General features: G+C 36.1%; 1 protein-coding gene across 1 annotated transcript in view; it reads right to left on the bottom strand.

The window, feature by feature from the left end:
- The window catches only part of LOC106462401 (serine/threonine-protein kinase 17B-like), a 46,029-nt gene extending 31,436 nt beyond the window's left edge, over positions 1–14,593 (bottom strand). Inside the window, exons 1-2 of the mRNA XM_013922327.2 lie at positions 14,284–14,593; positions 10,077–10,225 (exon numbers count right to left, since the gene is read on the bottom strand). Of these exons, the coding sequence (XP_013777781.1) occupies positions 10,077–10,225 (149 nt within the window). The 5' untranslated portion in view covers positions 14,284–14,593. The remainder of the gene's footprint in view (positions 1–10,076; positions 10,226–14,283) is intronic.
- Between the last annotated feature and the right edge of the window lie 804 nt (positions 14,594–15,397).

Here is a 15,397-nt window from a genome sequence, read left to right as displayed (position 1 = left end):
TGAACAGAAAACACCTGCACCGCAAAGAATCAAACCCAAGATTTTAACCTTGTATGTCCGTAATCTTAAACGCTGACCCACCCGGGGGGGGGGGAGTGAATAGAAACATCTGCACCGCGAGGAATCAAACCCAAGATTTTAACCTTGAATGTCCGTAATCTTAAACGCTGACCCACGTCGGGGGGGGGGGAGTGAATAGAAACATCGCCTCATCGGAATTAACCCGAACAACTTTCACTACGTCATCATCAACACGATCTCGTTAATACGTATAACAGTGAAACCCGTGACGTCAAACAACTACATATTACTAGGTTTAGCAATGCTATAAAAACTGGGAACTTTACTTCGGCATAAAAGGAATAACTGTTTTGCCACAACTCTGTTTACTCTCTCTCGCCACGTGTCTCTTGCTCTCAAAGTTCACAAGCTTCACATATTTTTACCAGCTTTAATCATGCACTCGCTTACGTCCTTGGTTGTTAGCCTTTATCATAACGAACTTCACCCGGGTAACACTCGTTCACAATAATACCTGCGGGTAACCCTCGTCATCTGTGTTCACAATAATACCTGCGGGTAACCCTCGTTCACAATAATACCTGCGGGTAACACTCGTCATCTGTGTTCACAATAATACCTGCAGGTAACCCTCGTCATCTGTGTTCACAATAATACCTGCGGGTAACCCTCGTCATCTGTGTTCACAATAATACCTGCGGGTAACCCTCGTCATCTGTGTTCACAATAATACCTGCAGGTAACCCTCGTCATCTGTGTTCACAATAATACCTGCAGGTAACACTCGTCATCTGTGTTCACAATAATACCTGCAGGTAACCCTCGTCATCTCTGTTCACAAGAATAACCCAAGCGTCAAGTTTAAATTACAGCCATCGACATAAACGAATGACCACCACATGTTAACAGGTGGCGTTGTTAAAGTTAATCACGGTTTAACTAAGCCTTTTAATCAGAATCTTGTTTACTGAGCAACCTGCCCTCCAGTGGCACAGCGGTACGTCTGCGGACTTTCAACGCTAGAAACCGGGTTTCGGTACTCGTCTTGGGCAGAGCACAGATAGCCCATTGTGTAGCTTTATGCTTAACTTCAAACAAACTGAGCAACCTAGTGGATATTTTTCGAACTATCGACTTTTAATGTGTTTTATAATTCAAGAAAAAAACATTAACATGTAGCTATACAGTTTTACCATAAACAAACCAAAATCTGCACGAAAAATCACCTTAAAACAACTTCACTAAGACCACTTCGATAGATTGGCCAAAGTATCGGGATAAAAATCAAACTTGACCACGAAAGTTTATCGGTATACGGACAGGTCAGCAAGTTATTTCTTTCGTCCAACTTCGTTCGTAAACCATTTATTGCGTTCATCTTGCCAAATAAGCTCCTACGTAATCGTTTTTCCCAATTCATTTTTGGAAAAAAAAGTATCATATGTAAATAACTGTATTTCAAAACACCTGTAAATCATTTCAAAGTAAATATTTTTATGTGTCTTCCTGCCTGGTATTATAAAAAATGTCAGGCACCGAATTCGTTACTATATTCGTCTCCAGGGGTAGTATTTATTAGTAAATACGCCGTTAGGAGCAGATTTAGTTTATTTTGAGTTTATGTTACAATATTAGGGTTACCAAACGTCCCGGTATTGCCGGGGATAAGTCCCGTGTTTTGATAATTTGTCCCAATGTCCCGAGAGCTTTCAGTCACGTCGAATTGCAAATGTAACAGGCCTACATGATTTGCTCATTGTTGTAACACGTATTGTCTTGCGGCCAAAACTCTCTCGAAAGTTCCGTCTATGAGTGGTGAGAAACCCAAGTTTACGCGGGCTTTTTTAGTTAGTTGTGTTTTAATAGATCTATAGCAGTTGGTGAATGTGTGTCTGTCAGCAAAAAAAAAAAGTTGGAATTATTTCAAAAATGACGCCAATGTTAATATATTTGAAAACAGCGTGAAACAGTTCAATAAATTTAAAGTAGATTGATAAAAGTAAAATGTTTTAAATTTGTAATAACCATTTCGAAATTAGGGGCAAGAACCGGGTAGTTCCGGTTTTTTGGTTTCAAATCTTGCCACCCTACACAATACGCACGGAGTACGAACTCAGCCTGGAGTTACCAGATGAAAGCGAAGCTCCCTAGTGAGGCCGCGTAATTGGAGTTACCGGTGTTTACACAAGTACCCACATTACGGGGCATTATCTCGTAACCAAAAAGGATTCTAATACGCACGTTGCCAGGAGCAACAGCATGGTTAAGTATCTGTTGATTACGTCATAGTGCTGGTCTTTAAATGGTGGTCCAAGCATGCTAAGTATATATAGGCTTATATGGCTAGCTAATATTATGAAACGTAATCAATATTACATTTTCTCTGCACGTATCTGTCAGTTCCAAATTCCGAAACCGCTTTGTACTCGACCAGTACGTTAACCGCCGAAACCGAACTGTCGATCGTCCCTCGTAACAAACTTCTTTAAACTTCATCAAGTCTTAATGTCGTTGAAATTACACAAAGAATAAGTCAAATAATATTTCAAACGACAGTATTATCAGAGTAATTATTGTCAACCCCCATTAAACTGTGTGATATGTAGTTAATGCCACTCAACAAAATATTCATATGTAAATCGTAATGATTTTCGTGATTTGCGAGAGGTTAGGGAAGACATCTGAGGTCAGATTAGTATCTATATTGCAACAGTACTTCTTTGAATACAGGATTTCTGGAATAATACAAAAGATTCTAATCGCAGACAAAGAAATCTACAAGTCCACTTGTCTTAGGCCTAACCTTAGGCCTATATTCGATAAAGAGAAATTAGCATGTAACTTGTGTAAGTTTTTGCTTTAGTTTAGTTAAGGCTGAACTTTATCGTACTTAATACTATCAATAAATAAACTTACAATGTTACTAGCAAACTTGTGGCCCTAAGGCCCACATTTACAGGGCCGCTATAGTGCAAATTTAATGCTTGAACTATCATTTTTCACTTTTTCTGTTTAATGATTATTGCCACTATAATAGAAATATAATTTATCTAAGCAAGTTACGAACGGTAATTAGTAGGCCTACTTATTTACGTGCTCTAATGTAAATCAATGCCAAATTTGGGGCCCGCTTTCGGGGAATCCCCGTTAAAGTGTTTTCGTGAAACACCCTGATTCTCTAAGGGGTTGGGTGAAACATTTTACATTCGTGCAAACCTCGGGACCGAAACCATTCGCTTTTTCTATCTAGAAGTTGGTGAATCCGGCAGTTTAGGAGAAGTTACGTGACACACAGACACTGAATCTTATTATACAGATTTTACGACCTAACGTTAGACCCTTTTAAAAAATTTTAAAAAGTTTTTTTAAGCTTTTAATATGTTGTTGTGCAACTTCTCTATGTCTACTAAAGTATATTAATATCCGTCTTTTCTTTGAAATGAAGTGCGCACGAATACGCATTTAGATAATAAGGCGCGCACGCATTTTCTGGTCAGACAAGAACTTGTATCGTATTTGCCGGTGTATAAGTCGATACTTTTTGCATCTTAAAACTGCCTGATTTTACCCCTCGTCTTATACACAGGTTCAAAGATAATGTTCCAGTAAGAACTCTTCGGTTAATAGCATATTTAACCAAAACTACGTTGTTCTTTTTACTTTTATTTGATTATTTGAGTAAGTGTGTCAACATCGCGCCACCTACTGGGGTATAATAACATATTTGTAATTGTATCATTTGTCTCGATTCTTCATAACTAGAAGTTATTTATCTCACATGCTAGTTACAATTAATCTTGACATTTTTGATTTGAAGTGTATTGATCTCATCAGTCGTACTAAAATATTGCTAATATTATATCAAAAAGGTTAGTTTCTGTAAAGTACATAAAATTTGTAAACACGTTTTTATAGTAGATCACTATATCTTAAGGTTTAGTATGTTTTGTTATATAAAAGGAGTTCGACTGTGATGAAAACTTTGTAAAGTTGTTTAATACATGTTTGTGACTTAAGTTATGCCACATTGAGCTGTCTGTAGCGTTTGAAGAGCATAAAAAACACACTTGTGGTTGTATTTATTACCCCCAGAGCACAGGCTAGCACAGTTTCAAAATAACTTCTAAGAATTTATTTACAAAAGTAATAACATCCTAGACTTGCTTGACAATAGAAGTCGTCTTATGCACCGAACCTCAAAGTACATTTAATTTGCTCAAAAAATCCAGGTTAGTCTTATACATGGGGCCGTCTTATACGCCGGCAAATACGGTATTATTATAATAAATTCAATTTCTGAGATAATTAATAATTTACATAATGTCATTATTCCGAAATAATTAATCATTTACATAATGTCATTATTCTGAAATAATTAATGATTTACATAATGTCATTATTACTGTTGCTCCCAGCTAACATCACGTGTACACGTCAGAAGCACAAAGAATCATCTAGAAGAAACAGACGTACAATATCCAGGGTTTACATCTCCTAAGTTTAATCATTTGACTTGAACGTCCTATCGATCATATCCAAAATGGCTAACATTTGTTGTGGTTGTATCAGGGAGTTGGAATGGTCACCATGTTTTACCAGGAATGCCGATACTAAACGTTTGAACCCGGTGTATGTATATCCAATAATTAGACGTACTACCCCAGGGGGTTCAAACAACGCAGGTGTTCGACGTGCATGCTGGTGAATGACCTTCTATTAGCCAGGTCACGTCCTTGTGCCAAGGAATGCTTCTGAATACAGACTTCATTGTTTCCGAGGCATCACGTGACAATACCCGAAGATCTAAACAGTTGTTCGACTGGTTACCTAGTAACCAGAGTCAACGAAACCAGTGCCCGAGAATGGCCGAGATAAAAATCATTGTATCAAATGCAACAAACTATGTAACTGGTGTTTAACGTCCATTATAAAGTGCAGTTTATGGGAAATATTACACAACTTTTATTCAGTATGTTTGTGTTGTGTAAACCCCTTCTTTCTCTCTCTTTCTGTGCGTATTTGTTTTTCTAAATAGTACTGAATTAGCATACTATCATCACGTAAACAAAGAATGTATAGTAAGTATACAGAGAAAAATCTCTACCTGCTACAAATAGTAGCACTCAAACTCAAAGTCATCATCTGGGTCAGGTTCAGATAGACCTCGTCCTCCCTCCTTAACAATTATTTTTAATTAGGGCTTGAGTTGCTGTTTTAATTTTTTTTTAATCAGTCCTTTTCAAGACCATGCCCTTGGATGTGTATCTTATGGCCAGTATAGGTGAAGCTGGTATTGGGCCCATGGATGTGTGTCTTATGGCCGGTATAGTAAAGCTGGTATTGGGCCCATGGATGTATTCCTGTTATATCACATATTATACACTTATTCGTAAGCCCTAAGATATCTGTTAAGTAAAACAAGTAAATAATCACCCAATACCAGCTTTACCATAAGACGTTCCGTAGTAACAGTATGCTTGTGTGTCCGTGGCTAAGTCGGCCTTGCATGGTCAGGTGGTTAAGGCGCTCGACTTGCAAACTGAGGGTCGCGGGTTCGAATCCCCGTCCCACCAAACTGGCTCGCCCTTTCAGCCGTTATAATTTACGTTCAGTCTCACTATTCGTTAGTATAACAGTAGTCCAAGAGCTGGCGGTGGTTGGTGATGACTAGCTGTCTTCCCTCGTGTAGCTTTGCGCGAAATTCAAATGAAACGAAACCGTGGCTAAGCACACGGGAAACAGAAACAAATCCCAAAGTCGAGGCAATCAAAAATGGATTCATAGATTCACAGCACAATAACCCCCAAAACAGTTCTCTTTATAGAAATAGCTAAAACACACTTTTGGTGTTAGCACGTGATTTAGACCAAATCACGTGACGACTAAACATTTTAAGATACGGCTCGTGACGTTTTTATCACAACAGCACGGTTGTAGAGAAATACGTACCTACTAATAATGAAATTAAAGGCATAGACTTCACGCGATAGCACGTGGTTAGGGACAAAATTATGTGCTTACTAATAATACAGTTAAGAGATCCACTACACGTGGTTAGAGACAAAATTAAGTGCCTACTAAAATATTTGATTACGAGACAGAAACTTTCCACAGATACGAACGGAGATCTAAAACCCAAAAATACAAGCAGACCGAGAACGGTGTAATAATGACCAGGTTTCAACGTAGAAATAATTTCACTTTTTTGTTGTTTTTGCTGCTAAAACAAGAGTTCTCAATCTTCATAAGAATAATTTTGTTTACACACACACACAATTATAACTTTTTTTCTTCCATTTTTCCAGAAGTATCGTCACTAATTCACTAAATTAACCAAGCAACTAATAGTTCTTAAAGTATCGTTTCGTTGTAGTTATTAAAAAGGCGTACCAATGTGATATATACACGGTTATAATATGTAACAAGCGATGCGAATACTGGATATAACATAATACAGAGACGAGGCAGGCGACTAGCGAGAACGTGCAATAAACCGACAACTTGAACGAAGCCTAACCGTTTCCATGGTGTAGGCTGGCGATGAGTCATAACAGCATTAACCTCAGTAATGGTTGTAATTCTGACGCTGACAACAGCTGTCCAGTTCCTTTTCCTGACTGCAAATTTTTATGAAGAAGCGGCTCTTTTAAAGTATAACGAGCAAGCCAATTGGTCAGTTTAGTAACTTATATTTTTATTACCCTTTCATCCTCCGAGATCATATATTTACGCCATACATCGTCGGCACACATTCCACAGGATCACCCTGTCACTTATATCTTCCTCAACTCCTGACCGTGAAATATATCTGTACACAGACACCGACTTTCTCAGATAACTCGAGACCGTTCTTTTTTCCTATAAGAATCTGACTGTGCACTTTTGAAGGTCTGTTCTTCGTGTACATGTAGAATATACACTGCGTCTTAGCAGTCTTTTCTGTTTGAAATACAACGGTCACGTGACAAAGCAGCCACGCCCACAATATCTTGATTGTGACAATTTCACCCGACAGACCAAAAACTGCACGTGATTTGAATAAGCAAGCATTTTTGAATAACCCCATTTATGGCAAACACAATTAAGACGGTTAACTCCGTCGAAGTGAGTCAATTATAACATTTCGAAATTAAAATAGTGTGTTTTTAAAACGGTTTTTACGGGATAAAAATCTAGGTCCAAATAAAACAAATATTACATCCAACTATCGAATGTAATTCTGTGATAAATAAATTGTTAAATCAGCAGAAGATGGTAAAATTTTAAACTTGGAGTCGAGCGATATCAAACCCTCAATTTCCACACCTTCTGAAATCGTGCAATCTATACCAACCTTTTAGATCCCGCTAAAATTTACAGTGTATAATTCTGAATTTTATACGGAGTTTGAACGCGCTCGGAAGAAATTGATACTTCCTCTCCTGTATATAAAAACAAAATAAATTGAGACGTTTAATTTGTTAGAACAGAAGTCCTGCAAGAATGGTCACAGATCTACAAAGTGTAATTATAATATATTCTAGCTGGTGTCGAGGTGACTTATCTATCCTGAACATAACTATTGCAGCACGTTGTCTTTAACAGACTTATCTCTGTGCTATGCGGAAAAAAATAAACAACAAAAAAAATCTCTGGATGGCTCATCGAGCACCCTATGACCAAAGAAGGCAACGCCCTTGAAAAAAAAAAACGGAAAGACAGGCCCGACTCTTCTCAACGGAGTACTGACGAATGCGTGCTATTCACGCAAACTGAGAAGATAAAGCGAAAAATCAGTCGACCGTTGGAACCTTTTGCTTGGAGTAAAACGGCGATTTTTTTAATAACCACTTAGATAATAAAGTTAATCTGCTCCTAAGTACGCCATCTATACCGAATACTAAAGAAATCACTTACTCAAAATATATATTAATTATATTTCATCTAAATTTATCGCACAACCCCGTATTTTTAGGCTTAGGAATAAACGCGCTACGCTCTGTCAGTAAATACTAAACACAATACAGACGGCGTTTACTGTCATAACATATTATGGCATGCATGGGCAAGAGAAAAAGGGCTCCCGAACTCCACCAGACCATACTTTTTATAAATTATGTCCTTTGTCATCAATCAAATCCATAATAAAACTCACCCTTAGGAATATCAATATGATGAAACCGATAAAAACACGAAACCAAAGTAAAAGCAGCAAATAAGGAAAATAAATACATCGCACTAGATCTGTGCTTTCTCCAATAGAGGGCTTAATTTTTTTCCTCAAAATAAAAGGCTAAAATTATAAAAATGACAAAATAATTAAAATTTAATCAACATAATAAAACTCAATTACCAACAATTTTCTGGTAAAAGCGTCATATAAAGACATTCCTGCAAGAATTTCAACAAAGAACACAATTCAAATTTTTTTTGTTGCTGTTCTGGGGTCTCTTAGGCCGTGAGCCCAATATATAATCCGGCTACGCTATAACAACATTTTAGGCTTAGACCAACTTTATCTTACTTCCTGTAAAGCGAATTTCCTACACATCGCGAAACTTGCACGAACCTACATGTCTAATTCACGTGCTACGACAACTGTACGTATGTATACAAATAATAAATAAATAAATAAATAAAGCCATTACCTTTAAAAGTCAGCTCAAAATAAACACTTCATGTCCATAGATGTAACACCACACTTACCGAATTTAAAACTTCAGTCGAGAAAATAAAACAATACTGAACAATAGATTAACAAAAATGATTTAACGGGCTCTGAACGATAGATCTAACAATACTGATTTAACGGGCTCTGAACGGTAGATCTAACAATACTGATTTAACGGGCTCTGAACGGTAGATCTAACAATACTGATTTAACGGGCTCTGAACGGTAGATCTAACAATACTGATTTAACGGGCTCTGAACGATAGATCTAACAATACTGATTTAACGGGCTCTGAACGATAGATCTAACAATACTGATTTAACGGGCTCTGAACGATAGATCTAACAATACTGATTTAACGGGCTCTGAACGATAGATCTAACAATACTGATTTAACGGGCTCTGAACGATAGATCTAACAATACTGATTTAACGGGCTTGCTCTCCGAACAACAGTTATTCTACGTCCATTTATTTCAAACAACATGATTGTGATAAAAGTTACTTATCTTTTATTAAGCTAAAACCAAAATCCAAACAAGGTTTCACCGATAAAAGAAAATTTCTACAGAACCTTTTTAATTAGCTACAATGTTATGTTTCCTGTTCAAACAGTCATGGTGAATCGTATCGTAGGCCTTTCCGTTCAGCACCGTGTTTCCTCAAATTAAAGACTGAAAAAGTTGCATTTTGCTCTGGATATCTGTTCAGTCCGTCCGTCCACAACACACAGTGACCAATCCTTTTTTTTTCTTTTTACTTATTTCATATGTATGTGTTTATTTTTATCTGACTTTTAGATTAATTGTTATGTACCTTCAGTCACACCACGCGAATTAGACACGTGGTCGGCTCGTGCAAGGTTCATTTTAAATGAGATTAACTTAGTCATTAAACTTCAGCGTAAGTAATCTCATTCATTTTGATAATTATTTTTGTTTCTTTCCGCCACCGTTAGGGGGAAAAATGAATGAACTATTGCATTTTTTTTAATCGAGTTTTTATAGCTACGATTTATATAACCGAAACGACTTTATAAGTCCAATAAATACTTGATTTAACACCTTACCAATGTTTCGGTAAGTTTTAAAGAATAACTTCATCAAAGAAATAATCAAACAAAGAATATTTTAACAATACGCTAAAAAAGAAATTATTTGGTTTGTATAGTTTAGTTACTTATTAGGTCTTTTGTGTACGTGAGTGAGCGAGAGAATCGTCATCATTTTAGTCTTAGCTTTTAACAGAATATATTCGAAATCTGTTAAGCGTGGTGTTACGTTACTATAACTCTAATACTCCTGAATATTCAAAACGTATTTAATTAAGCGGAACGAGAATATCATGATTACAGGTGTGGGAACCAAAAACAACATCTGGAAGTCAGTTTATATTATCATTTACCTTGCAAACGGTCTGGGATCCACTAGATAGGTATCTGTAAGAGGCTGAAACCGGACGGGCACAGTCAAAGGACAGTGGTCCTCAGTAATAAGGCCTTGTTGGTAGTTCATGCTGTCATTCATTTCAGGCCGCTGACCTACCGCCAACATCTGCAAAGAAAGTAATTCACTGTATTCTATCTCACATTGCAAACAATGCTCCCTTCCTCAAGCTGCCCCGAGGAGGTCATGTCTAATTACACAATTATTTGCTTCAGGAAAATACCAGCACTACCACCACGACGTCAGGTTCTTACCCTCTAAACTACTCGGAAAGAAAGAACTTCCAACAGCTCTTCAACATATGTTGTAGCACACAAGTGTTTAAAGTTACATAAACACACACACACACACTATATATATATATATATAATATACACAAACACAATTTTTTTTTTAATATTTCTTAGACGCCATTCAGGTAGATTCTCGCAGGATTTTTTTTAATATAACCTTTGTAACTTTGATAACAGTATAATCAGGCCAAATCTAAAATTAGATTATTGGATGGAATTAACTTTGGAAAACAATATTTTGGGGGCCTATCCCCCCCCCCCTTCCCATACACACCCGCTAGCGCCAGCCCTCAATCTAATCAATAGCTTTGGAACACAGTTTCAACTGTTACCTGAAAGGAGGAAAAAAAACAAAAAACGATAAGATACTTTAATAATCTTAACGGTACTCGTACATACTAAGATATAACAATTACAATATAACCACTTATTAGTAATTCACTAAACCTCTTATTAAAAAAACGATAAAAAGAGATAAATTACTAATTATCATAGTGATACCATTTTTAACGTCAGCTATTGGAAATATGTAAAGCTTGTAGCAAAACACAAAAGCCTGCTTTTTATCAGTTGTAATATCACTATTAACACGAACAGGGCTGTCTGACCCTGTTTATTAGCAGCAACCGTTTCAAACGATCTGTTATATTATGTAAAACTATTCAAACTAAGAATTGTAACCAAGGTAATTTCGATTATATAATCATTTCACTTTAAAATTCAATATCAGTATTCTGGTCAATAATTGTTTGAATGTTGCCTGCAAGAATGCCATACGACAGATGGCTTTATAAGAATTATGTCAGATATATTTTCAGTCCACACTGAAGGGAGCTTTTAACAGCTGTTGGAAGCTTATACTCTGCGCTGCTGCTAATCGTTTCCCTATCTCTTCCTTTCGAAGCACTTTTACATACAGAAGAATTACGCAACTGCTAGCGCCATTAAGCAGGCGTCAGTATTCCAACCACCCGATAAACATAATTAAAATTTCAAAATATTTCACAATGATCAACATGAAGATCTCGCATTGGAGATAAATGAAAGTGGGTGTACTTTGGCTTACACTCAAGAAACTTCAAGAAGCGCGTCTTTCCTACGACGATTTACTACAATTTGTTTACAGGAACTAAATCTCTGATTTTAACCCCAAATAGTCACCCACCTCGTGATTAAACCACTATATACCTAGTAAATAAAAATAAAATAAATCATTTTAAAACGTAAATTTTCATCTGTATATCGCTTCTTCGATAATGTTGGTGAGGACACAGAATTGGAGCTTACCGAGTTTGATGTACGAACACTTTTTGAAGTTCGAAATGAAACATCCACAAAGTGTCCACAATAAAACACCTTCTAAAGTGCCCCTCAACAAAACATCCAGTGTCCACAATGAAACATACAAAACAGCCCCCGACGAAACACCCACAGTGTCCAAGATGAAATATCCAAAACATCTACAAGGAAACACCCATCAAAGTGCCCCTCAACGAAACATCCACAGTGTCCACGATGAAATATCCAAAACAGTCCATGACCAAACATCTACAAGGAAACATCCATCAAAGTGCCCCCGACGAAACACCCACAGTGTCCACGATGAAATATCCAAAACAGTCCATGACCAAACATCTACAAGGAAACATCCATCAAAGTGCCCCTCAACGAAACATCCACAGTGTCCACGATGAAATATCCAAAACAGTCCATGACCAAACATCTACAAGGAAACATCCATCAAAGTGCCCACAATGAAACATTCACAAGAGCCTAAGACCAAACGTCCACAAAGTATTCATGCAATTAACTCCGAATTACATCGACTGAAACTCCAGACTAGTTGGAAAACTAAAATGGATATCCATCTCTACAACAAGGTTTTCTTTATATAATCTTAAAACTTGTTTTAACCTCGGTACCTATTTCAGTACTTTTTGATTCGCTGTGTCTCCCATAGTCAAGGAAAGAGGTTAATGATATGCCTGGGCGACGCAAACTTGTCCAAGCTGTTCGCCCCGGTGACTCAGCTAAAACTCGGGTTTCGATACCCGCGGCGGGCACAGCACATTGTGTATCATTAAGCTTAAGAATAAAAACAAACAAAACGAAGCCGTTCGAAATGTGTGCTGTTTTTTTTATATCATGACACGTCACAAAACAACAACTTCCACACGTTCTCGTACGATTAATGACCTCACAACCAACTATCGTAAAGAAAGAAAAAGTTAGGGTAACACAAACATGACGTGGAAAAGTAATAATAAAAACCATATAACCCGAGTCCTTTCAAAAGGTGAACCTTTCTTCTTCAGGGGCATGGTCCACCTTTCGAAAGCACTCTGGTTATAGGGCTTTTATCATTTTGTATCAAGACTTCTTGAACCTACGTGTTTTTATCACATTTTTGTATCAAGACTTCTTGAACCTACGTGTTTTTATCACATTATAAAAGTAATGGTTAAATTTGCAAAGGGTGTACGCCACCACAATATTTGTACCATCTTGTATTTAAAACTAAATGAATAAATACATGATGGTGTAACGGTAAATTCGTAATCAGTTGCCAACAACAACAAAAAAACACACAATGTATAAAAAGTGGGGTACTAAAGAATTATCAGGTGTCTTGCTAAATTCTTATCATTATTTCGAAATAACGCTATTTTTATTGAAAGCTCGATAAAGTATATGCAGTTGGCTCATGACATCTTTCATAAACTCCAAAGTTCAAATTAAGTCATTTTAAGATAACGTTTATAAATTCAGCACAACGCCCAAGTTCACGTAATTTTTATGGTACGCAAAAAGAAACAATTTTTCATATGTTGTTGAGAAGTTTTAGAATTTACAAAACTGAAACTTCTGTTTGATAACTCTGGTGAAAACCGATTCATATTTATGGACTTTTTTTAATTATTTTAACTCGCTCTTTAGTAGCCTAAGTTAATTTAGGTATGTGAATAATATCGTGGTGTTACGCCACGTTTAAATGGAGACTTAAAAACTCCATAAATATTATATATACATCACCATTATACGAGGCCTTCCCGTATTTCTTTGGTTGCTTGATCTAAGGTGCTCTGAAGAGCCTTGAATAGGCGAAACTGCTGTCAACAGCAGAGGGTACAGCAAAACAAATACATTACACATCTACGTAAGAAATTACATTTTCAATTTTACCTTTGATGAAAATAAAATAAACCAGAAAACCAAATCAGAAATAGTTTTATTATTCTAACCAAACTTTCTGAGCCTATATAGCTTTCAAACTCAAGCCATTATGATTTGTCACAATCACACACAAGCTTCTACGTTGAAATTTATTTAAATAAGTCAAGAAATGAAAATGATTTTGATTTATTTAAAATACTTAACTAATATCAACTTCCGATTAAAGCAAGTTACCTACGTGTAACAGAATGAAAAATATGCTCGTAGTAATGGGCATAGCCAATTAAATATAATTTCAAATCATATTACTTGCAATAATTAGAATACATTGTTTCACCACTTGGCTACCCTCGTTGTTTTACTTTCAGTTTTAGTGTTAACTTCACGATCATATCTTACCCCTAATGAGTCCTATAAATTTAGTACAGAATAATGTATATACAAATAAGCTGCACATTACATAAACCACAAACTCTTTACTTTGTAAACTTACGGCAAGCGTACTTATTATAGAGTATGATATAATTATAAGCAATAATTGGTCTGGGTCATACTATTAGTATTAAAACTAATCATCTCTATATAAACGATGCTTTGTTGAGTTGTGTTTGTGTGTTGTTAGAGAATAAATATTCAGTCTGATTAAATAAAGAAATGAAATTCATACAATTTATCTAATAAAAATGATCACACACTTACACGCACACTTTGTAGTTTACTAGTTGTAAAAACCAAGGGGAAATCCTTTGATGCTAGCCGAGAGTTCACAATTTTGTCCAAACTTGGCTGGGGTGTAAACCAAAGCCGTTGTCTTCGGTTGCTCGAAGTTAACTGAACACGAAAGAACAAAATAGGTTGAAATAATATTGAAGCACGTCTAACATAACAAACTCGTCTATAATTTAAAGCTGTCAAGTCATGTTATTCATTTGTTAAGATAAAACAGAAGAAAAATACTTCCCCCCCAGCTCACTAAACTACTTTCAACCAACGGCTGATAACATACTACCATACAAATCACTGCAGCATGAACTGTCTACTCGTAGTACAACGAACCTTTACTCCCATTGGTTGGTCTATGTATTGGTTTTCCTGCCATCTAGTGTTAGTAGTTTAAGTTACTTCAATATCGAAAGCCAAAGGCTTCTTGTATAAAATCGTACTTTATTAAAAATAAATAATAATATATAATTGTTTACGAAATAGAGTAAATATACTAGTTAATTCTCCAGTCATATAAAATATTTTCACAACTCAGTTTATAATAAAAGCTTTTTTATAACAGTTAATGAACTGTTATTTTTGTAAACATTTTAGAGGTATGTTGTTTGCAAGATTACTCTGTTTATGGTCGTGCTGATGACGTAGTGAAGTGCGTCAAAGAAGGCTTTGTAGGAATTCAGATTTTAATCCTCGGTAATCAGAAAATCGTCCTTCGCCCTTTTATTAATTTACTAGTGTTTAAATATGTTATAACCCAATGCCGGATTATTCCAGCCTATGAAAGACGGGGGTTGAGATTGGGATAAAGCAAAATAATAATAAAAACTTTGGCAAATAATTTTTGTTTTAACTTTTCCTAATTCATGATTGTAATAATATTTTGTTAATCGTAGGGCGTTTGTTCGAATAACGGTGTAGTTTTAAAACTATTATTTTTATTAACTTTTTGGTGTTATGTTGTTTCTAAGATCGAAATATATATGAAAACTGAAGGCGTACGGAAATGTATCAAAGAAGATTTGATTTGTTTGTTTGTTTTTAAATCTCGCGCAAAGCTACACGAGGGCTATCTGCGCTAGCCGTCCCTAAT

This window comes from Limulus polyphemus, unplaced genomic scaffold (genome assembly GCF_000517525.1).
Source record: "Limulus polyphemus unplaced genomic scaffold, Limulus_polyphemus-2.1.2 Scaffold1157, whole genome shotgun sequence".
Classification (NCBI taxonomy): Eukaryota; Metazoa; Arthropoda; class Merostomata; order Xiphosura; family Limulidae; genus Limulus; species Limulus polyphemus.
The sequence above is the reverse complement of the archived record's forward strand: the minus strand, read 5'-3'. Positions and strand labels throughout refer to the sequence as shown.